Genomic DNA, 25,495 nt, shown 5'->3' with positions numbered 1-25,495 from the left:
CATCTTTCAGGATTTGAAAGAGCTCAACTGCAATTCCATCACCTCCACTAGCTTTGTTCGTAGTGATGCTTTCTAAGGCCCACTTGACTTCACATGCCAGGATGTCTGGCTCTAGGTGAGTGATTACACCATCGTGATTATCTTGGTCGTGAAGATCTTTTTTGTACAGTTCTTCTGTGTATTCTTGCCACCTCTTCTTAGTATCTTCTGCTTCTGTTAGGTCCATACCATTTCTGTCCTTTATCGAGCCCATCTTTGCATGAAATTGTTCCCTTGGTATCTCTAAGCTTAGCATAGCTAAGCATTAAAAACCTTTTTGACTACTCCCCTCCTCCAGTTCTACATACCTGACTGGGTCACAGACTATGGCAATGCCTCTAAAAGGATCATCTCATCTTGGTTGCCTCCTGGGTGATAATCAGAAAGTCTGGGTGAAAGTACCTGGAGAAAATATGAAATTATAGGTACAGATTTTGTGGCAGTGGAGGGAAGACAACAACCTTGACACCTGGGAAGAAAACGAGGGAGAAGAGGGGAGTAATTAATGCACTATGGTCTGGAGATCATCATTTCTCAACTGTGGGCCTACTGATATTTCAGGCTGGATAATTCATAGTTGTGAGGGACTATCCTGTGCCGTGTGGGGTGTTTAGCAGTACTGCTGGCCCCTACCCACTAGATGCCAGGAGCATCTTTCCCCAATTTGTGACAGAAATGTTTTCAGACACTGTCAAATGTCCTGTGGGACAAAATTTCCCACAGTTGAGAACCACTACCCTTGATCCAGGGCTTCCCTGATAGTTCAGTTGGTAAACAATCCGCCTGCAATGTGGGAGACCCCGGTTTGATTCCTGAGTCGGGAAGATCCCCTGGAAAAGGGATAGGCCACCCACTCCACCATTCTGGCCTGGATAATTCCATGGACAGTCTATGGGGTTGCAAAGAGTCAGACATGACTGAGCCCCTTTCACTCGCTCACCTTTGATCCAAAACTGCTATCTGGATCAAGTGGCTTGCATGCCTGCTCAGTTGCCAAGTCATGTCTGACTCTTTGTGACCCCATGGACGGTAGCCTGCCAGGCTCCTCTGTCCATGGGATTTACCAGGGAAAAATACTGGAGTCGGTTGCCATTTCCTTCTCCAGGGGATCTTCCTGACCCAGGGATTGAACACACGTCTCCTGGATCTCCTGCATTGCAAGCAGACTCTTGACCCACTGAACCACCTGGGATCAAGGGGCAGTTGCAGCTAACAATCTGACTTGCCACTGGGCTTGTCATAAACAGGAAAATTAATATAGACATGGTTGTCCTGTGCCTGGTGCCATCAACAGTAGCTCCCAACTGCAAACATGTACAGATGTACCCGGAATAACACCATCTTGATTAAATCTGGCTGATCACATGCTTTTTTACAATGGAAATATTTACTATTACATTTTCTTTGGGAAAGTGTCTATTCAGATCCTCTGCCCATTTAAAAGGTATTACATAGTGATTTGATATTTGCATATATTATGAAATTACCACAATAAGTTACTATCCCCCCAAAGTTATTACAATATTGACCATATCCCTTATGCTGTATATTACATTGGTTTATCTGCTTTATAACTGGAGGTTTGTACCCTTTAATCTCCTTCACCTATTCTGCTCCACCCCTTCTGGGAAACCACAGAAAACTAGTTTGTGTCTGTAATTCTCTGTGGTTTGTTTCTTATATTCCACTTAAAAGTAAAACCATATGTTTCTCTCTCTCTCTGATTTATTTCACTTAGCATAATACCTTCTAGATCCATCCATGTTGCCACAAATAGCAAGATTATTTAATGTCTAATATTCCACTATATATAATGTCTAATATTCCACTATACACACACACACACACACATACACACACACACACACACACATACACACCACATCTTCTTTATCAGTTCTCTATTGTAAAAATGCTGCAATGAACACTGGTACATATATCTTTTCAAACTCATAAATACCTGGATTATACAGCAGTTCTGTTTTCAAATTCTTCAGGAAACTTCATACTGTGTTCATAGTGGCTGAACCTACCGACAATCCTACCAGCAATGTATGAGGGTTTCCTTTTCTCCACATTCCCAAAACCTATTTGTCTTTTTGATGAAAGCCATTCTGATAGGTGTGAGGTGTGGTTTTGATATGCATTTCCCTAACAATTTGATATGCATTTCCCTAACAGCGTTTCATGAGAAACGCTGGGCTGGATGAAGCACAAGCTGGAATCAAGATTGCCGGATAAATATCAATAACCTCAGACATGCAGATGACACCACTCTCATGGCAGAAAGTGAAGAGGAGCTAAAGAGCCTCTTGATGAAAGTGAATGAGGAGAGTGAAAAAGTTGGCTCAAAGCTCAACATTCAGAAAACTAAGATCATGGCATTCGGTCCCATCACTTCATGGCAAATAGATGGAGAAACAATGGAAACAGTGACAGACTTTGTTTTGGGGGCTCCAAAATCACTGCAGATGGTGACTGCAGCCATGAAATTAAAAGATGCTTACTCCTTGGAAGGAAAGTTATGACCAACCTAGACAGCATATTAAAAAGCAGAGACATTGCTTTGGCAACAAAGGTCCCATCTAGTCAAGGCTATTGTTTTTCCAGTGATCATGTATGGATGTGAGAGTTGGACTGTGAAGACAGCTGAGCACTGAAGAATTGATGCTTTTGAACTGTGGTGTTGGAGAAGACTCTTGAGAGTCCCTTGGACTGCAAGGAGATCCACCCAGTCCATCCTAAAGGAGATTGGTCCTGGGTGTTCACTGGAAGCACTGATGCTAAAGCTGAAATTCCAATACTTTGGCCACCTGATGCAAAGAGCTGACTCATTTGAGAAGACCCTGATGCTGGGAAAGATTGAGGGTAGGAGGAGAAGGGGACAGAGGATGAGATGGTTGGATGGCATCACCGACTTGATGGACATGAGTTTGGGTAACGGGAGTTGGTGATGGACAGGGAGGCCTGGTGTGCTGTAGTCCATGTAGCTGCAAAGAGTTGGACACAACTGAGCAACTCAACTGAACAATTAGTGATGCTGAGCAACTTTGCATGTGTCTGTTGGCCATCTGTATGTCTTCTTTGGGAAAATGTCTATTCAGATCCTCTGCCCATTTAAAAGTTGGCTTATTTGTTTGATGTGTTGTATGAGTTCTGTATATATTTTGAATGCGGTTGTTCATCAGTAGCTATGTCGTGTCCAACTCTTTGCAACCCCATGGTCACATGCCAGGCTTCCCTGTCCTCCACTATCTCCTGGAGTTTGCTCAAGTTCATGTCCATTGAGTCGGTGATGCTATCTAACCTTCTCATCCTCTGCAGCCCTTCGGTGATACTATCTAACCATCTCATCCTCTGCAGCCCTTTTCTCCTTTCGCTTTCAATCTTTCCCAGCATCAGGGTCTTTTCCAATGAGCTGGCTCTTCACATCAGGTAGCCAAAGTATTGGAGCTTCAGGCTTAGCATCTGTCCTTCCAATGAATATTCTGGGTTGACTTCCTTTAGGATTGATTGGTTTTATCTCCTTGGAAGTCTACAGGACTTTCAGGAGTCTTCTCCAGCACTAGAATTTGAAAGCATCAATTCATCAGTGTTCAGCCTTTTTTATGGTCCAACTCTCACATCCGTACACAACTACTGATAAAAACATAGCTTTGACTATACAGACCTTTGTTGGCAAAGGGGTGTCTCTTGCTTCTTAATACACTGTCTAGGTTTGTCATAGTTTTCCTTCCAAGAAGCAAGTGTCTTCAAGTTTCGTGGCTGCAGTCACCGTTCACAGTGATTTCAGAGCCCAAGAAAAGAAAATCTGTCACTGCTTCTACTTTTTGTCCTATTTGCTATGAAGTGATGTGATCAGATACTATGATCTTAGTTTTCTTAACATTAAGTTTCAAGCCAGCTTTTTCACTCTCCTCTTTCACCCTCATCAAGAGATTCTTTAGTTCCCCTTTGCTTTCTGCCATTAGAGTGGCATCATCTGCATATCTGAAGTTGATATTCCTCCTGGCAATCTTGATTCCAGTTTGTGATTCATCCAGCTTAGCATTTTGCATGATGTAAAACGGTGACAATATACAACCTTGTTGTACTCCTTTCCCAATTTTGCACAAATCTGTTGTTCCATGTAAGGTTCTAACTGTTGCTTCTTGACATGCGTACAGGTTTCTCAGGAGACAGGGATATGCCCATCTCTTTAAGGATTTTCCATAGCTTGTTGTGATCCACACAGTTAAAAGCTTTAGGGCAGTCAATGAAGCAGTAGATTTTTTTTGGAATTTCCTTACTCTATGAGCCAATGAATGTTGGCAATTTGATCTCTGGTTCCTCTGCCTTTTCTAAATCCAGCTTGTATATTTGAAAGTTCTTGGTACATGTACTGTTGAAGCCTTGCTTGAAAGATTTTGAGCATAACCTTACTAGCATGGAATATGAGTGCAGTTGTCTGGTAGTTTGAACATTCTTTGGCAATGCCCTTCTTTGGGACTGGAATGAAAACTGACCTTTCCTAGTCCTGTGGCATCAGTGGAGTTTTCCAAATTTGCTGGCATATTGAGTGCAGCACTTTCACAGCATCATCTTTTAGGATTTGAAATAGCCCAGTTGGAATTCCATCATCTCCACTAACTTTGTTTGTAGTAACGCTTCCTAAGGCCCACTTGACTTCACACTCCATAATGTCTGGCTCTAGATGAATGACCACTAGACTGGGATAAGCCAGGTTATCCAGTCATTAAGACCTTTTTTTATATAGTTCTGTGTATTCTTGCCACCTCTTCTTATTCTCTTCTGCTTCTGTTAGGTCCTTACTGTTTCTGGTAAGGACCAGATATTTTGGATTATTTTCCCATTCAGTAGGCTATCTTTTTGTTTTGTACATGGTTTCCTTTGCTGTGCAAAAGCTTTTTAGATTGATGTTGTCCTATTTATTTTGGCTTGCTTGAGGAGATGCATCCAAAAACGTACTGCTAAGACCAACATCAAAGAGCATACTGTCTGTTTTCCTTTAAGAGAAATTTTATGGTGTCAGGTCTCACATTTAGGTCTTTAATCCATTTTGAATTTATTTTTGTATATGGAGTAAGAACGTAGTCCAGGTTGTTTTGCATTTAGCTGTCCAGGTTTCCTGACACCATTTATTGAAGATGTTATCTTTTCCCCATTGTATTGTTGCTTACTTTGACTTAAATTAATCGTCCACTTAAGTGTGGGTTTATTTCTGGGCTGTCTATTCTGTTCCATTGACCTATGTGTCTGTTCTTGTGCCAATTCTATACTATTTTGATGACTGTAGTTTTGAAAGTAGTTTGAAATTGGGGAGTGTTAAACCTCTAGCTTTGTTCTTCTTTCTCCAGACTGTTTTGATTAGAGTATTTTGTGTTTACATACAAATTTTAGAATTATTTTTTTCTAGCTCTGTGAAAGATGCCTTTGTTATTTTGATAGGGAATGTGCTGAATCTGCAGATTGTCTTGGATTGTATGATCATTTTAACTATATGAATTCTTCCAATCTGTGAGCATGGTATATATTTCAATTTGTGTTGTCATTTTCTGCCATCAATGTCTTATAGTTTCCAGACTATAAGTCTTTTACCTCTTTGGTTAGATTTATTCCTAGGTATTTTATTCCTCTTGATGCAACTGCAAATAGTATTGTTTCTTAATTTCTCTGATAGTTCATTATTCATGTATTGAAATACAACAGATTTCTGTAATATTAATTTTGTATCCTGCAACTTAACTGATTGTATATATTAGTCCTAACACATTTTTGGCTGTCTTTTAATGATTTTTCATATATAAAATCATGTCATCTGCAGACAGGTTTACTGTTTCCTTTCTAACTTGGGTTTCTTTTATGTCTTTTTAAAATTTATTTTTATTTATTTATTTCTGATTGCTGTGGCTAGGACTTATAATACATTAAGATTGTCAGTTAATTCCTGCTAAAAAAAGAGAGACAGAGGCTTCCTTGGTGCTCCAGTGAGTAAGAATCCACCTGCCAATGCAGGAGACACAGGTTTGATCCCTGGTCCAAGGAAGAACCCACATGCCTTGGGGCAACTAGGCCCCTGCACCACCGCTGCTGAGCCCACACTCAGAGGCCGGGAGCCAGCGCTGCTGAGCCCGCACGCGGAGCCCGGGAGCCACAGCTGCTGAGAAGCCTGCAAGCGGAGCCCGGGAGCCACAACTGCTGAGAAGCCCGCACTTGGAGCCCGGGAGCCAGCGCTGCTGAGCCTACACGCCTGCAGTCTAGTCCACAACAAGAGAAGCCGCTGCAGTGAGAAGCCCAGGCACCTCAACGAAGAGTGGCCCCTGCTTGCTGCAACTGGAGAAAGCCTGTGGGCAGCAACAAAGACTCAGCACAGCTGATAAATACATACATTAATTTTTTAAAAACAGGACAGAAAACCAGTGGGTAATTCTCCTTTCTGAATAATGAATCTGAATTATTCTCTTGAAAAAAATTTCATTGAGTTATTGCCTAATTTGTAGTATTTGAAGATAAATAATCTGGTATACATACAATTAAGATTCCTTAAAAATAAATCCAGAATGTGGCCCAGACTCAAATATAAACTTATTATACGTTTATAAGCGATTGAGTTTATAAGTTATAAGCAATTGAGTTGCTCTATTAGAGTCCAAAATACTAAGACAACGTTTTGTGCTCCATGTATATAAAAATCTCAGTTTAAGACTGCTCTGCTATTGCCAACAGCACAGCCCTACAGAAGCAGATCTTTTCAAGATCTGACGTTCCAGGCATTCAAATACTGCCTACTACACAGAAAAAGGAGTCCCCATTAATGGATCAGTCCATGTTTGAGTTTTTAGGTAACATCAATATAAATAGCCTACATAAAAATTGAGAAGCCCAGCACAAATCTTTATTTCTTCTTCAAAGAAATAAATTCAAGGTTTTACTCTCTGTATAATATATATTCGAGAAGTTATAATCTTTTCTGTAATAAACCAATTCTACTTGTTTAACTACTAAAAAGAAATGTATCACTTTAGCACAACAAATACAAAAAGTTCTGAATCAAGACTCAGTAGATAGGTTTTGCTTTAGGCTCTGCCATACCTGTATGACCTTAGGCAAATCATTTAACCTCTGCAGGTTGAGCTCTGACCTGCAGATTTCTGAGGTTTAACAGGATGAGCCTGCAGTTAGGTAAAAGGCCCCTAGATGGTGGTAGTGTTCTGAGTTAGGCTTTCTATTTCCCCTCTACCCCATAATTACAGTGAAGTATAAAGGAGTAGGTTAGAAAATTATTTCCTATTAAGTTCTGAAAAAATTCACTGCTAAGGATTCAATTAATGACATTCAAAATAGCACTGAATTATGAATCATATGGTCCAGTTACATTTGATATTAATTAAAAGGAATATACCACTAATGATTATATTAATACCAAATATCTCTTTGTAATTAGCCTATATCATCAGTATTTCCCTCTGGGTATATTTATCTAAGCTTAAGAAGCTAAACAAAAACTAAATAATTATTGTTACGAGTAATGATGCATAACAACCCTATAGAAAAATAAAATTTTTTTCAAATGCCGGTTCTAACAAATTCTGATAAATGTGCTGATCTTTTTCATAATGAACATTTCAGACTATTAAAAACCTGTGATTTCCATGAGCACAAATGACATTAATCTCCCCCCCAGTCATATAAGCTAGAGCATCTTTTAAAGAAATCTGTGGTCTTTTAGTGTTCAAAAGGGTAAAAATAACATATTAAATGACTTCTCTAGTTTAACCCACCAAAGAAAAAGGATTTGGAGATCCTAGTTTGCAGTGGCTTGGATGAACAATATTAGGTTTACAACTAAAATTCCTGAAAAGAGCAAGAATACATTTCTATTTCTCCACTATGAAATTCACTGAGTATAAAAGTCATGGTCAGTCAGTATACAGAATAAGAAAGTACCTAAGAAAACTTACACCATGCTATATTTTTACTTCTCATCAGCTGAGTAGGTAATAAATGACAAGCAAAAAATGTAGCATGATGGAGTGGAAGACATATAACTGCAAATTTTGTTTCAACAAAGTTTTTTGTCAGTAAATTAAAGAGGAAAGATATTTGGACCATAGTGGCTCCAAAATAGTATCACTATTACATGAAAGTTATCCCCATCTATCCAACCAACCAACCAACCAACAAGCCTCTATTGAGCCTATATGGTGCAAACAGCTGGAGATAAAAAGATAAGATATCATCTCCATTCTCAAAAACCTCAGTCTAGTATGTAAGAGAAATGGACTTTGAAAGTTCAGTTCAGTTTATTATAGTGTCAAGTAGATACACACCTATTGCACTTATCATTCTGCTGACAGAGGCCAAAATTTAAGAGGAATATTTTTCTCCAATAAAGCTAAGTTTTCATGGTTTTCAATGTAAGATATTAAGATTACACAGGCAAAGAAATATACTTCATGCCCTATCCCACTCCCCCTGAGTCTCACCTTCCTGCTGTTACACAAGCTTGCTGCAAATAGGAATTTAGTTGAGACAATGCTTTAAGCCATCCATTTCTTATGAAATTACTCTTGAGTGATATTTGACCAGTTTTCTTTATTCCATCGTCTATACCCAAAACATGTTTAAAAAAAATAGCTCCCATACCCCCAAATCAACTGTAACCATATACTGGGAAATGAACTTTAATCAAAGACAAGGTAAGTCTCTCCTCCATTACAGAACCCCACATGGTGTTCACATAATGGTTTCATCACTTAACTGCCTAACTTTTCAGACAATGGAAACAACAACAAAAGCAAAAAAGTGGCCCAGCATATGAAACTCTTCTCAAAAACAGAAGAAAGTTATGAACATTGTTGGGACAGTGTTTTACATTTCCAATGAAATTCTATTCCATTGATCTGTTTGAAAGATTGTCTTCAACCAATATATTTGGCTTCAGCCCATAAGCTGTAATTGATTCAGTTTCACAATGAACCACTTTTTAGCTTTAAGACTTTCATCTTAAGCCTGGAGTGCATAACAATGCATAGCAGGAAAGTGGTTTTTTATTGACTCTAAAAACTGCAGGAATGAGCTGGGGGGAGAAAAACAACCCCGAAAGTATTAGCCTTCAGATTCTCAAATTATTTTTAGCTCTGATTATATTTGGAAGAATGAGCTGCGGGTTTGGCATTGTTTCCCATCTTAACAGTTGCTCTGTATTCTGAGATGTATATATGTGATTCATAATGTACCACTGTAACAAGACACAGCTTTTATATATTACTGGGGGTAACGCAAAGAAAATGAATTTTTCTTTGAGTACCAGTAATTGTCAAAAGAATGATTACAGAATCAGAAAATGTGCTTTATAATAACCCTGTTAACATAAGGTATACACAGAGGAAAGAAAGAAGTACTGCAGGTATGTGAAAGAGTTAGTTCTATTAGCAAGGCTTTTCAGGGTGGTTTTGGTTCTTATGCATCAAATTTTAACCACTTTCAGACACTGGGACCAAGGGAAAACATCTGGCAACACAGGAGCATTTGGTGACTGTGAGCTGATTCCCCACATGCTCACCAAGGCTCCACTAGTCAATGAACTGCTCCCTTCTGAAACAAGGCTTTGCCCTGGTCATAAGGATAACGCTCTCAAGCTGTTGGAATTAATTTGAATGTCAAAAATGAAATTTAGGTTACCAACCATCGCCTGAGAGTTACAGCATGTAGAATAACAAATGTCCTCTTCTAAAACTGAAGCGAAAACTGAAGAAGCACGGTTGCTTTACTTGCGCCGATGAACACAGACGTCCAAGTGCAGTGTTCGCTTGCGAGTGTCCCAGTGCAGCCCTGTCACAAGACGCTCTGCCGGCGGAGGGTCTGCCTGCCTTGCTCCTGCGTGATGTCCTCCTTGGTAGAAACGTGTGCGTGGGTTTCCATGCACACGTTTCTAATGTGAATGAAAGCTAACTACAAAATCAAGATGTTTTCTGCTTTCAGAAAATTCTAGTATACCGTATACAGCATCGATATTTCTTTCCGTTTAAAAAAATAGTGCAAAAACATATCTGATAGTCAAAGTGAGAGTTCAAGTGAGTTTCTGTGCCAGGGAGCACAGTCAAGCATCACCTTTAGCTAACTTGCAAAAACTGAACGTACGTTTTGGGAAATATTCCAGATTTTCCCATCAGTTCTCCACTCATCCAGTCACCATCGACAGATTCCAGCTCTGTTATTACGTCTCCAGCCTGTAGGAAAACAGGAATGGAAAATAATTATTAAGCTTCTGTTGAGCGCCCACGTTAAGCTGCTTCTCTTCCTCAAACCCCATTCCTCTGCCATTGTTGCCTTTGTTGCATTTCCAGGTTGTATTTTGTGCCCCTCAAATTCACCACTCCTAATCTAAAATTATTCTTTAATAAATAAAAATACCAGCTAACATAGAATATATATATAAATTTTTTCCCCAAATAATAGTTATTTACCAGGCACCCACTACGTGTCAGACACTATTCTGGGCACTGGATACAGCAATGAAGGAAGACCTTATTCCAGAGCTGGGAGACGAATAACTGAGCTAGCAGAGGAGGGCAGAAAGTGTGAGCTGCCAGCGCATTAGGGCAGTCTGGGGAGGCCTCATCCCGGGCGACGTGCAGAGACTTGGTGGTGCGAGGGGGCTGTATGCTCACTGTACGTGGGCCTTGTCCTTTTCTATGTGCTTTATGGGAATTCACTCATTTATTTTCTTTTTTATCAAACTAAGAATAGTGAAAATTAACTCATTTAAACAATACTGCAGTCCTAGAAGTGGTACTATTATTTCCCCATTTTTGATAAATATTTTTATAGATTTCCTTATTTTATAGAAAAGGAAACTGAAACTCAGAGGGATTATGTGACTTGCTCAGTGCTGCATGTCGGTGAGTGGTAGAAAGAGGATTCAAATCTAGAGTGATTCCCGGGCCTATCCAGGAATCATGATGGATAACCTAATGTTAACCATTAGGCATGAGGTCACCACATGATACAGTCTACCTTCTTACTTAGGCAGGCTCTTACTAACATTGCCTTTTCTCAGCCTCCTGAGCATTTTGTGCTCTACATCTGTTCTTCCACATAACGCATTCTCCTCTGCCGTTTGGCGCATTCCACTCCTCCGCGGCCTCAATATCACACCGCAGCCTCCCTGTTCCTGACTCAGCACGTGATTGTCTTCACTGGGCTAGTCAAAAGGGCTGGGTGTCTCACTCCTGTGTGAGTTATACCATCTCAACAGATGAGGACATAAGTTTTCAAATTATCTCCTGAAACTATTTTGTTCTTTACGGTTTCTAGCCATTTCCTGGAACCTGAATTAAGATTCTGTAATGGTCCAAGAATACCCTGGCTACTTTTAAGGATATCTTTATCAGGTTAAATGGATTTATTTGTAGCCCTAGGACACTGCCCTTTGGAAAACTGGTTTGATTTAAGGCCATTCTTAATGGAAAATGCTGATGATCTAATGTCATTAATTTAGTTTATTCTGCTAAAATGTGTAAAGACTCTGGCATCTAAAGTCTCTGTTCTAAGCTCTTTTTGGTTCCTGAGCTATAATCCTTGACTAAAGCTATTTTTCTTGGCTCTGATTCATACACACGTATATGCCACACCTGTTTTCTGAGAGCTAGGACAGTTTTAAAAAAGTTTTACTTACTAATATTCTGTGGATATTGAATAAAATACTAATGATCAACAATACTGAAAATGGTACAGCATCCCTTAAGTAAAAGACTCTAGAACTATCTTGCTTACAGTCAGGCATTTGTAAAAATGCCTGAAGACAACCTATTTTCTGGATGATTATACTGACATAACCTAAATGAGGGCCAAAACAATACCCCCAAAGTCTGAATCCAGAGGGTTCACTTGCAGTAACATTATACTTGAGGATAAAAGGAATTAATTTTGAGCCATTGACTTTCAAGATTGAAAAGGACTAGGGCAACAGTTTCTAAACATTTGGATTTTATGGACGAAGAAATTAAAAAGAGAGAAAGAAACATATAGGGTTACCAATTATAATTTTGCATAAGAAATATGTATCATTTACTAGTAATATTTTATAATGGAAATGACATTTTAATATGAAAAAGAAATTCTCAGAAGAAAGTAAACTCCATCACAAAACAGAAAAGTTAGCAACCTTATACTGACATATCTCAGCATGCCCACCTTTCTCCATGACTCCCCTGAAGCCTCCACTTCCCCAGCCATCGCCGTTTTCCTCATTTTGTTGTAGACAGGTGTAAACCTAATGTGGGTACCCACTGTCTTAAGTCTCATCTTGTCCAATCACTCCTGGATACTTTAATTCCCTCTGTGGCATCCTTGCTCTGAGTATCTCCAATGATGGGGAATTTCCCACTGCCTGACAACTCTTCTGATAGCATCTGGCCCAGTACCACAGTACTACCCTGGGTACTTTCCTCTGAGCACAATCCACCTGTGGATGTGGAAACAGGATCATGCAAGCATTCTGTTTATGATTAAGGTTAGGCTTTAGGCTTCTTAAAAAACCCTCCTCAAAGTACCTTAATCTTCTGGGATCACTACCCTTAAATCTAGTCAGTATCTCTGTGGACAAGACTCCAGGGCCTTGTGAGGCACTGCTGCAGAGGCCAGCTGTAGTAGGGGCCACCTGACTTCCCCGCTGATTTCAAGACGTGACAGCAGCAGGCTGCAAGGGCCATGCAAGGGATCATCCCTTCTTTACTTTGGCTGAGCTGCGTGGCATCATGGGATCTTAATTCCTGAACCAGGGGTCAGACATGTGGCCCCTGCGGTGGAAGCACAGAATCTTAACCGGGAGACCACCAGGGAAGTCTGAGGACCATCCTTTACTAGGGCTTCCAGTGAAAGCTCCAGCATTAGTGAGATCATATGTCATAAGGCTGAGGAATAAGGAATTTGTTTGGCAACTGTGGGTCTAGCAATATCAATAAGACTTTAAGTACCTAAATGATCTGCAAATACACATTTGCCCTAGTCACTTCTCTAATCTCATCCTTAAGAACGAGGGTCCGAGGTCCTTTCATTCTTGATCAATGATCAATATTCCATGCAAGTGTTCACCCTTCAGTGGAAGACATTTCAAAATTTACAGCTGCTTAATGCAGTTACAGAAAAAGATACACATTCTGACCTTGAAGGAAAGCTCATCTTCATTCTCCCCATGGAAATCATATAAGGCTTTGGCCTTCCTCCCCTTCAGTGATAAAGCAGCCATGCCTTTTGCCTCAGCTATGAAGACACGGAAAATTCAAATACAAAGAAAGACATTGACTAAAACACAAACCAAACATTTTAAGAAATCCCCTTGTCATTTCCAGGACATAATATTTTCAATTAATTTTGAATTTAATTTGCAAAAAGATGAAATATGTACTCTTAGCAGAAAAAAAATTATAGAAAACATATTCAGGAGATAAAACTAGCCATTATTGATTAAAGGTATCTTTATCTCTTTTCCCCGCATAACTTCAACAAATTATATGCAGAAAGTTTGCATAACCTTATGAATTAACTTTCAAATACAGGCAAACAACTGAAATGGAGCACAGCCAGAGGAACAAGAAATCTGTATCATTTCAAAGGCCTTGGGGTCCCCTTGGCGGGTAAGAGCCTCCCGGGCAGCGGTGGTACCTGGGCAGGGCCTCACGAAGACGGCGGGGAAGATGCCCTCTCGGTCCCGCAGTCTGCCCTTGTACCAGTCGGAGTCCACTCGCTCCAGAATCAGGATCCGGTCTCCCCTCTTGAAGGATAAGTCCTCAGTGGTCTCTGCCATGAAACTGTGCAGAGCTTCGCACCATTCTCCACAAAGATTGTTCTCCTGTTACAAATCAGTTTGGTAAGAAATGTGAAATTTTATTTCAGATTAATTTTCACAAAGCTTAAAAAGTGGTGGCAAAAAAACTAAGGGGTCATAACATTTCAAAGTCTGAGGGCCACTTGAAATCACTCAATACCTAATGTCACTAATGAGTTTCAGAAATATAAGCTTCCAGTAACTTTTTGCTTAAAATTCTAAATGACACGTGATAAAATTTGTGACTTTTGCATTGTGGTCTATGACATTGTGTGTGCTAAGTCACTTCAGACGTGTCCGACTCTCTGCAACTCCATGGACTGTAGCGTGCCAGGCTCCTCTGTCCATGGGATTCTCCAGGTAAGAATACTGGAGTGGGTTGCCATGCCCTCCTTCAGGTGATCTTCCTGACCCAGGGACTGAACCTGTGTCTTTCTTCTGCCTTGGCGGGCAGGCTCTTTACCACTAGCACCAACTGGGACGCCCATGATCTATGACATTAGTTCCACTAAAAAATTAGAGAAAAGCTTATCGTATTTGTATATAGAATTTATGACACTACGAAAACATTCTGGCAAACAGAATTTTCCTTTTTTTTTTTGGCCACACGGTGCAGCTTGTGGGATATTTTTTAATTAATTAATTTTTTGTTGAAGGATAATTGCTTTACAAGCTTGTGGGATTTTAATTCCCAGACCAGGGATTGAACCCAGGCTCTTGGTATTGGAAGCCCAGAATCCTAACTACTAGACTTCCAGGGAATTTCCAAGCATATAATTTTCAGTGAAGCTCTTTACCTAAATTAGGAAGGATCAGAGTGGGCAGTCTGTTAATTCCCAGGTCTTTACCTGGTGACTCAGCAATAAAGGATCTGCCTGCAATGCAGGAGATGTAGGTTCAATCCCTGGGTCAAGAATATCCCTGGAGGAGGAAATGGCAACTCACTTCAGTATTCTTGGCTAGAAAATTCCATGGACAGAGGAGCTTGGTGGGTTACAGCCCGTGGAGTTGCAAAGAGTTGGACACAAGTGCGCACACGACTGAGCAGTGAGCACACCACCTGGCTGAGAGGTTATCGGACCCCACGGCCCAAGTCTCCATCAGTCCACACTTCTAATTTTACAAGTCACGGTTCGCTCCACAGCTGGCAGGGTAACCACCTGGGGTGATGGTTCTTGCTCCAACAAGAATGCTTTTTGCTGCAAATGCATCATAAGAAGGTTCTGCTCTGTGACAAGGAGTCTCTGCCAGCTCAGATGGGAGCCCTGTGTTCAAGAAGCTCAAGCAGGGAGGCAAGGATTACACTAAGATCAAAAGCTTAGAGCCAGTTCTGTCACTCCCAGTTAACACAGGGCAAGACGTTTCACTAGGCTAAGCCTCAGCTTCATCTCAGGGCTCCCGTGGGGTCAAACGAGGTAATGCATGTACACTGCTCAGCACAGTGCCTGGCACATCTTAAGTTCTCAGCAGTTGATGGCTTCAAAGGAAAACGACAACATAAACAGACAAAAACCCTAACCCTGTCCTCTTGTTCCTGCACTTGAGAAGCCAACTCTACAGAAGAGTACTTGTCACTCCTGGGAACTAGGGGCCACCATGCGAACACTTCCTTTCCAAGAACTGTGGTCACTTTCTTTCCTGTTTAACAATCAGTGGGGGGATGAAAGAATTGAGAGACACACAGCCCAGTGACCCCTGACGTTGTGACAAACAATGACCCTGTCAGGCTCACTCTTCTAAAATCTGTCACAAAAAACGATAGAAGTCACTCACATTCCTGTCCAGTTTGAACTTCTGAAGTCATGCTAAACACTAAACATTTTAATACATTTTTTCTCTCTCCCATTATAAAAATAATACAAATGTTCCTGAACATTTGGCAAGTTCGGAAATGTACGAAGAATGGGAAAAACACCCATCTATCTATAATGTTAACCACCTAGGGAAACTGAATGTTAACAACTTAAATACATTTCCTGCTCGTCTTTTTATGCTGTATATTCAGTTTCACTATATGTTTTCCTCCCATGACATTTACTTTACAAATCTAGTTTTTCATGGCCTCAGAACATTTTCCCAATAATGGCCATATTCAGGTTATTTCCAATTTTTTCATGTTATAATAACACAACTATGATGACCTTTGTAACTAAAACCTTGTCTCATTTTTCATCTTTAGGGTGAGAGATAAAAAAAATGATAATAATAATCTGTACTTTTCCTCTTTTAACAATCACATACCTATAATTACTTGTTTGCTGCTGTTGTATTGAATCTTTGGCTAACTAGATATGTTAAACTGAATTTTACTGTTTCCTTACAAGGCATTTCTTTGATTACTGTAAGGTTAAGTAACTTTCTTGGGGACTTCCCTGGTGGTCCAGTGGTTAAAACTCTGTGCTCCCAACACAGGGAGGGTGGGTTTGAGACCTGGACAGGGAACAAAGGTGATGCAGCCAAAAAAAAACAAAAAAAGACAAACCTTTTTTACTATCAGCCACTTATACTATCTCTTTCATGAATATTCCAATAATGTCTCTTTCCTCATTAATTTTTATCAGTGTTTGTATGTTTTTCTAATTCATTTGTATGATGAACTCTATGAGCAAGAAAGGGATTAATCACCTATTTACCTCAAATATCTGCTACATGAATTAAAAAATTAAATACTTTTTTTTGATAATTATGATTTTAATAGTCCTCCCAGAGATAAAACTTGGCTTTCATCACAGTTATCTATTCAAGAAGCCTACCTGAGAATTTGCACCAGAATCTTCTTTTTTGGTCTTTGGTGGTACCTTTGTGCCTATATTTTGAAAGAAAAATCAAAACTTCAGATGTAAAGACCACACTGCATTGGGGAAAATCTTTCGGAGGAAAGTAAAAAGTCTGGGATTCCAGATCAGTCTCTTCACATACTGGGTGCTAGCTTTGCCAGGCCAGTACAAACCACCCTCTCTGGGTTTGTTCTCTTTACTGTAGACTGAAGGAGGAAATGCATTAGCTATACTCTACAGGCCATTTCTGTTTAAAAGTTGATGATTCTTTTTTTTTTGCCATCTCTAATATGAAGCTTCCCTGATAGCTAATATGAACGGCTTCCCTGATAGCTCAGTTGGTAAAGAACCCACCTGCAATGAAGGAGACCCCGGTTCAATTCCTGGGTTGGGAAGATCCCTTGGAGAAGGGAAAGGCTACCCACTCCAGTATTCTGGCCTGGAGAATTCCATGGACTGTGTAGCCCATGGGGTCGCAAAGAGTTGGACACGACTGAGAGACTTTAGTAAAAAAAAATATGAAGCTACTGCTAATTACCTAAAACACAAAAAACAGCTCTTTGAAAGACTGCCACAATAATGACTATCCCCAAAATGACGAATACCATTTAAAAATCATTTTTCCTTCTACCTTAAAAACTATGGCAATATGGATTATTATGCAACTTAAGTATTAACCTATTACCTGGTTTATTTGAATTAGGATAGTACACAATAAAAAACCATATTCTCGATACTCACTTAAAACATTTGTACCAGAAGTGGGATGATCCTCAATGAGTTCCACAAAGTTAAGGGGGAAGATTCCAGATCTGTCTCCAAGTTCTCCTCTCGCCCACTCATCATTCACATACTCTTTAAGAATAATAATTTCTCCCTCTGAGAAACTTAACTCGTCTTTCTGGTCTCCAATATACTCAAATCGAGCAACACACCTTGGGCCTCTGAAGAAAGAAGATCACATTTGTGGGTTAAACTAGGCAGTACTAACTTTCAAAATGCCTGGAAACCCTCATTTAATCTTTCAGTGAATATTTATTTTGTATTTACTTTGGAACAAGATACATCTGGCATAATTTACAATTTCCATGAAAAAGAATAAGCTTCATTTCTAAATGACAGTCCTTACTTTGTAGATACGAGCCTATCTCACTCAGAAAGGCTAAAGCCAAGTTTCGAGTACATGCAGAATGCCAGATAAGCAGCTGGTGGTTGGTTTAGGTTGTTGCATCTTTTGATCACCTCTTCATGACAGAATCTCCCCAGTCTCCATGTTTTTGTATCCCTGGGCCACAGTAATCCAGGGCTGAGTCTGAACCCTCTCAGTCATAAACGCACTGAGTTGAGAAGTGTTAACCCTGAGGATCTCAGGGCAAGACATCAAACTTCCATGGCAGAAATGCAATGGGCATCAGCTAGGCAGGGTAGATGCTTAAGACGTGTTGAATCAGTGAGTTCTGTATATAGATGAATGGTCTTCAAAACTAGGAGGTTCAAAGAAAACACACTCGGCACATTATCTTATAACATTTAATCTTATACCTAATATTGTTGTTTTAAAATGATTTTTGTATCTCCTTTAAAAAGGCTTCATTTCTGAGAATTGGAACAATCCTTAAATGATCTGCAATTGTGACTGATAATAAGATAAAAACAGAGATGAAATTGCATCCTCAAAGACATGACTGTATACCAAACCTTCGATTTGAGGCTTCAGAAAGGAAGTTTCAATGGCAATGACTAAGGAGAGGCAATTGCCTGAAAAAAAAAGGTTGGTACTGGCTGCAATCAAAGTCTGATTTAAGTCAGGTCAATGGATCAACAGCTATGAAAGCCCACTTTAAATTCAACCTGCTGACACAGTAAACACTGCTTAAAAACAGGAGAAAAGCTGAATCTGACACAGAATTGAACTATTGTGGCCTCAGAAGTTTTCTTATTTGTGATAACCTTTGCATTTATTTTCTGAAGTCCTCAGAGAGCATATCTTCTTATGTCTGACCTATTCAAAGACAGGTTTACTGTCTTCAGGAGGTACTGAATTCTATTAATTTGCTCATTTAACTGGAATATAAAGTTGCATTGTGGCAATGTTTTAAATCACAAAGGAGTTACAATGATGCGTAAAAGGATACATAAATTGGTCTTCAAACATAAAAGAAGCCTCCTCCAAATTAACTCCTCCTTTACTTTCTTCTAGGTCCTCTCAAAAACAAAACAATACAAAATACCTAGCAGATCTGCAGACTTCATGTTTCTATTAGGTTTAAATATTTTCTATTGTTGGAGGAGGGAGTGGGCTCTTGTCGAACACTCGGAAATGAACTCTCTTAGGAGACACATGTGCTGACAAAGCAAGAAGCTTTGTTGGGAAGGGGCGCCCGGGCGGAGAGCAGCAGGGTAAGGGAACCCAGGAGGACTGCTCTGCCACACGGCTGGCAGTCCCAGGTTTTATTGTAATGGGGTGAGTCTCCTGGTTGTCTCTGACTCAGGGTCCTTCCTGGTGGTGTGTGCATTGCTCAGCCAAGATGGATTTCAGCAGGAAGGATTCTGGGAGGTTGGCAGGACATATTATAGGCTGGCATCTCTTCCCTCCTTTTGGCCTCTCCCAAATTCTTCCAGTTAGTTTTATAGGACATACTATAGGCAGGCGTCTCCTCCTTTTTTTGGCCTCTCCCAAATTCTCCTGGTTAGTTTTCATGCTTCTTATTGGGACCTCCTATTGTGAGACAACTTGTTTACGTGGTTATCATCATGCCTGGTCAAGATAGGTGGTTTTGGTCAATGGTTCCCTAACACTATGACAAAAATATTTGAACTTTCTAGAAATCAGTTGGTAGATAAATACCAAAGGCCAACACAAAATGCAATGGATGATGAAACCTGTCTATTCAGACAAGGTTAGGCTATGGGAAGCACCAGGACAGACTGTGGCTGTCTATATGCCCTATATTGGTACAGAGGGTTGCCACTATCAGCATGCTGCAATTTCATCAGAATTTTTAAACAAGTCGTTTTCCTCATAATTAAAAAGACATTCTGAGAATCTGAATAATCATGCATCTGAAGTGTTTAAGATTCTTAATTCTTTATGACATAAATGCTCACATCCTTTGTATTTCATGCAAAAGAACACAAGTAAAACTTACTTAACACAATGAGATGAGATGGATTCCCGTTTCCCATTTCCTCCTGGAACATCAATCTAGTAAAGAGAAAAATCAAGGCAACAATTGTATTAATTCAGATTTTCATAAGATAAATTTAAGGCTAAGTAATTAAGCAATTTACAACAGAGGTTAACCAGTTTAGCTAGGTATTAAATCGACAAAACATACCATAGATGCTAAAAAGGTAAGAAATCCAGAATTTGGGTTTTGAAAAAACTCCACAACTTGTGATGTGGCCCTCCTTGTATAGCCAATCAATCTTCCTCTTATTTGCTGGAATAAGCACATTATGTCGTTCCCCCCTAACTGGGGCTCTCTCTCTCATATCCCCTAAGTTGAAAACCTCAGGTGGGGAGGGCTTAGCATAGGAACTGGGCATAGGTGCTGTCTAGACACCCAGCCAAAGTGCTGGTTGAATTCTGCAATACTTCCATGACCCCAAATGAAATCCTCTCATCAAACTTGTGATTCTCTCCATTTTCACAACTCTGGGCCACTGTAAGCAGGGAAGGAAGAGAGGACTTAGCACTCAGGGAGCATCTAGGGGTGAGCACGTTACATAACACCTCATCTACAAGGCTCAGTAGAGCTAAGTTGTGATGAAAAATTTGACCATAATGCACTGTTGGAAAACTACTTAAAGCTTTGAGGTTTACATTAAATAAATCAGTGCCCTTCTTGATGAATTCCAAAAGTTTGAAGTTTTAAAACAATTTTTTAAACTTGCAGGCTTAGAAATAACACACCAATAATGCGGCAAATGCAGTGTGACTGATTTCAGTGTGGTAACTGTGCTTTTTAAAGTACTGCTACACTGGGCAGAAGAAAAATGAGGAGGAGTGCTAGAGCCAGCATTGTTCTCAATATTAATTCAGAGAATGTGATTGGATTTCTCCAAATAATCAGGGTATTTATATATCAGACAACTTGTAAGACCCACATTTTGTAATTCAAGAGGCTCAATCTCATTTATACTTGAAAAATACAGGTTATCTGTTATGTCTGTTTGCTAAGTTTCTGCTGTAATGGAAAATCATTTGCTTCCCCCCCTCAAATAAGCAGTTAATGCTCAACTATTTCAGTACCAATAAGTTATATCAGCAAATGAGTCATTCTCTTCCCATTGATATAAATGCTCGCGTGGCAGTCTTATTTCATCTCTGTGTTTCTCAGCCACCCAGGCTTAACACTCAGGGCTCTACCATAGGGGTCTGCTTTCACCTGTTAGGCTGTGGGGGTGTGTAGAATCCTGACACTGTAATATAATATTTCCCAGTCAGATTTGAAACTATTAAGTGAGAAACCATTCCCTCCAACGAAAGTACTTTAGTATTGCCAAATCTTCTTTTTTTTTAAAGAAGAATCTTTTAATCTGTTAATTTATGGCTGAACTGGGTCTCTGTGCTGTGCGGGCTCTCGCTCGCTGCAGTGAGTGGGAGCTACTCTCCAGCTGCGGCCCACGGACTCCTCACTGTGCTGGCTTCTCCTGCTGCGGAGCACGGGGCTCGCAAGTGGGCTTCAGCAGTTGGGGCCCGTGGGCTCTCGAGCTTGGCCTTGGTAGTTCGGTGCACTGGCTTAGCTGCCCCAAGGCACGTGAGATCTTTCCGGGCTAAGGATTGAACCTTTGTTCCCTGCATTGCAAGGTGGATTCTTAACCACTGGACCATCAGGGAAATCCTATATATATATATATTTATATATATATATATATTTATATATATATATATATTTTTTTTTTTAAGATGGAAATAAATGGGAATGGAAAGAATGAAAGAAATCAATAACAAAAGGCACTCCAAAGAAAAAGAGAAGTGGTACCATAACCTCGGAGAACAAACATTCCGATAGGACAATCCAGTATCATTAATTCTTGTTTGCTGAATGTTTCAAAGAATTAACATATGCCCTCAAGTGCTTATCAACCCTCCAAGAATAGCCAGTTCACCAATGGACCTGCAGTAGCTTTTTACCTTAGGATTTCAGATAGCATTTAAGCATTAAGTTCTAAGGCTCCATAATACAGTAATAATTAACCACTATTTAGGTGAAGAAACCTTTATTTCTGAATTTTTCAAACACTAAATGAATTAATGGAAGAGACAGAACCAGAAGCTAAGAATCTAGACATCTGGTTATTTTTTTCAAACTGTGAATTACATAGACTCCACTGAATATGTGACCAATTTCAACATGCACAACCTACTTACAATCACTTTGACGTAGTTGGCCGGAAATACACCAGTCTGGTTTCTACATTTCCCTCTGTACCAATCTGTGTCTATTTTTTCCAGAAGATAAACAATCTCTCCAGAAGTGAGGCTCAGATCATCAGCTTGCTCTGTATGGTAAAATTATAATGATGTATGATCAGTTACCCTGGTTGCAGAGCTGAATAGAGCAGAGCACAGCACAGCATTTACTTCTGTCCACCAAGGTGGTACGTTCTACCGATACTGAGAACAGATTATACTAATTGAATTGACTTTTAAACTATATTTTTTTTCTGGATATTGCTATTATGAGTTTCCCCTTTCAAGATCAAATGAGATATATTTACCAGGCACTGACGGACAGGGAATGGTTAAAAACACACACACACAAAACATTGTGCTTGCCAGTGATTCTTCCCGTGCCAATATAAACGTCTGCTGAATATATATTTTAACAGTGAAACAATTTTATAGACACGGTATAATATTCATATGATTCTCAACCATGCTTAAAAATCATTTCAATCTCAAAATACTAAGGGAGTCCTACAGCTCTTTAGCATATAAATTTACTCACACTGAAATAAAAATCAGTCTACCAAGTGGACAAAAGAAAAGTTATAAACAAATCTGGAATTTATTTGAAGCCTTGGATATAAAAGGTATTTAAAAATTGATTACAAAAACATATATTTTCACTTCATCAATAATAGCTGAGCTATGTATATTGGTTTTACAAGCCTTAGCAGAAAAGAACTTCACTTATTAAAGCTGAATTAATTTCATTATGTTGGGAAAGAGTTAAACAGTTTTCAACTGGTAGGCAAGTTGCTATTTGTTCCTGTGTAAGGGAAACACTCTCTCCTCTCTCTCTCTCACAGGGAGTATCAAAAGCAAAGGTATGCAGGTAAGCTTTCTGGCATGGCTGGGTGCAGTCAACTCTTCCTGAAGGTGGGGTGATGGATAAGGCTGTCCAGTCCAGGGATCCATCGGTACAGAAAGTGAAGACAGATGTCCTTGAGAGGTTAACCTTGGGAAGATGCCCAATCTCAGATCCTAAGGTTCTACCACTGTATCATCTGTGTCCTCACCTGCTGGGAAATCATGAAGAACGATAGCATGAGGGGTACCACTGTTAACAGGCTTCTGAGGGCAGCTTGGGTCCTGAGGGAGAGACAGAGCAGTGAATGGAGTGTGCATGACGGATGCTGGGTTCACTAGTCACTCGGAGACCTTTTTTTTTTTCCTCATTGGGGTCCTCTTGACACAATTACATTATGAGTACAAGATGCAAACCACACAGCTGAGCTAAACAAGAGAATCATGACCAAGTGGAAAAGGTGTGAGTCCCTGCTGGAGGAGAAGAGAAATAACCCTCAATTATGATACCCCCCCCCCGTGCAGAGTCGGACATGACTGAGGCGACTTAGCAGCAGCAGCAGCAGCAGCCAGCATTTTCCTTAAACTGAGACAGTAAACAAAAGGAAATTAAACTTAAGCTTTTGTTGGTTGTTTTTTGTTTTTTAAAGTAGTATCTATTCTACCCTGAGGTAGTCATTTTTTCCTCTTTACCTTTCAGGGATCGCTTTTTCCATAAACTATGATCAGGACTAAACCTAAAGAACAAGACCTTAAAAGTATTCTCTTCATTAAGATGGAAAAAGAAGGAAGTTCTGCAATTTACACGCTTGCCTTTTATAATGAAAAGAGCTAACGACTTTTACAAAAGTATAATTCACAAAAAGTAAAATCCATTTCATTTATTACCACTTAACTGAATGTCTTCCCTAATTTGAAAGCCAATGCTACCTCCCATGCCTGGCCTGGATTTTCTATTTAATCTGAATGGTTTATTCAATAGTAATTCTAAGTAAATTAGCAAAGAGAAGTCAATATTCTCCACCCATCTAACCAGCTGCTTAGACTGGCCAGAGGAGAAGCCAAATTTGAAGAGTGCCTGTTTCTCAATGACAAGCACCTGTCATCCACACCATCTTCATCATTCAATCTGACTGATGGATATTATTTGGAATTATAACTTTATTTGATTCTTAAATGAAAGTGATTTTTTGTGCCTTTCTCGTCTCTTCCTTCCTCTAATGGCTCCTGCCCACCAGGGCCTGCCCCTCTCCTGACCATGGTGTTCAGACCTCAGGGGTCGTGGTCCACTCCCTCCATGTCCGCCCTGCAGTTCCTTTGCACAGCTCTTTTCTGAATCAACTGTAAGGCAGCTGCGGAGGCACGCTGCCTCCTCTCATGTCAGCTGAACATAATACAGGAAGGGCTAAGGCAGCTTGGTGTATTAGTTTACCAAAGCAACACCAACATTTTCTTAGAGGCTGCTTAGTGCTTTTTCTTAAATAAATGGGCATAATGGGAATTTCAGGGATTGTGGAAAGGAACTATGAGATATGTCAAGCCTGGAGGGGCTTTAAAAATTACTATTTACCCTATTTACTATATGTGTGGTTTCCATTTTTTTCTGATTTACATCTGTAGACAAAGGGATGACTGCTCCAACAGACGGTGTTAGGCTAGGTGGCTTTACGTCTGGAAAAAGTGAAGTCAGAGGCCTACCGCGCACCGAACATAAACATGGGCCTGCAGATGGACCGAGGCCTCCACACCAGCCAAACAGGGTAGAAGTGGGACAGGAGGCAGCCTGTGCCTCCTGCTCCCCCTCCCTACCTTCTGTGCACGGCTGTCCCTTTGATGCTGCTCATCACCTTGGCCTGGCAGGTGAAGGGTGAGAGGGCAGGTGAACGGGGCTGGCCACAGGGGCAGGAACAACTCAGGGGTAGGAACACACCATTAGAGTGGGTATCTGGGAGGAAAATCTAACATATTTCAAAGTTCTTTCTAGTATGACTATAAGAGCTAATACTAATGAGTAATGAGAATAGTTAATATACACTGTTTGCCCACTATGCACTATTCACTATACTAAGCACTTATAGGTGCTAAATTACCTAAATTAATTAGCTCATTTAATTTTTTAAGGATCTTTGAGATATAAGGCACATGCCATAAAACTCAAGCATTTAAAGTGTACCTAATTCTAGCATATTCACAGAATTGTGTGACTATCACCACAATCTCCCGGGGAAGCAATGGCACCCCACTCCAGTACTCCTGCCTGGAAAATCCCATGGACGGAGGAGCCTGGAAGGCTGCAGTCCATGGGGTCGCTGAGGGTCAGACACGACTGAGCGACTTCACTTTCACTTTCACTTTCATGCATGAAATGGCAACCCACTCCAGTGTTCTTGCCTGGAGAATCCCAGGGACGAGGGAGCCTGGTGGGCTGCCGTCTATGGGGTCACACAGAGTCGGACACGACTGAAGTGACTTAGCAGCAGCAGCAGCAGCACCACAATCTAACTTTAGGACGCATTTATCATCCTCCAGAAGCCTCCCACCCACTGGCCATCTCTCCCCCTCACCCTTCCCCCAGCCCTGGGCAACCAT

At 40.3% G+C, this 25,495-nt stretch overlaps 1 protein-coding gene across 4 annotated transcripts in view; it reads right to left on the bottom strand.

Annotated features, from left to right (window-relative positions):
- Window positions 1-359: 359 nt before the first annotated feature.
- Window positions 360-25,495, bottom strand: part of SH3D19 (SH3 domain containing 19) — a 121,404-nt gene continuing 96,268 nt past the window's right edge. For 2 of the 4 annotated variants that reach the window (XM_068990012.1, XM_068990009.1), the window contains 9 exons: window positions 23,119-23,191; window positions 22,025-22,155; window positions 19,797-19,852; window positions 17,389-17,591; window positions 16,624-16,676; window positions 13,708-13,894; window positions 13,208-13,305; window positions 10,183-10,271; window positions 360-441 (listed from right to left, as the gene is read on the bottom strand). In XM_068990012.1, coding sequence (XP_068846113.1) covers window positions 387-441; window positions 10,183-10,271; window positions 13,208-13,305; window positions 13,708-13,894; window positions 16,624-16,676; window positions 17,389-17,591; window positions 19,797-19,852; window positions 22,025-22,155; window positions 23,119-23,191 — 945 coding nt within the window. In that variant the 3' untranslated portion in view covers window positions 360-386. Of the gene's footprint in view, window positions 442-8,294; window positions 10,272-13,207; window positions 13,306-13,707; window positions 13,895-16,623; window positions 16,677-17,388; window positions 17,592-19,796; window positions 19,853-22,024; window positions 22,156-23,118; window positions 23,192-25,495 lie in introns of those variants that run through there. The other 2 variants (XM_068990010.1, XM_068990011.1) reach the window with 1 other exon arrangement.

This window comes from Capricornis sumatraensis, chromosome 17 (assembly GCF_032405125.1).
Source record: "Capricornis sumatraensis isolate serow.1 chromosome 17, serow.2, whole genome shotgun sequence".
Taxonomy (NCBI): Eukaryota; Metazoa; Chordata; class Mammalia; order Artiodactyla; family Bovidae; genus Capricornis; species Capricornis sumatraensis.
This window is presented reverse-complemented; position numbering and strand designations above follow the sequence as displayed.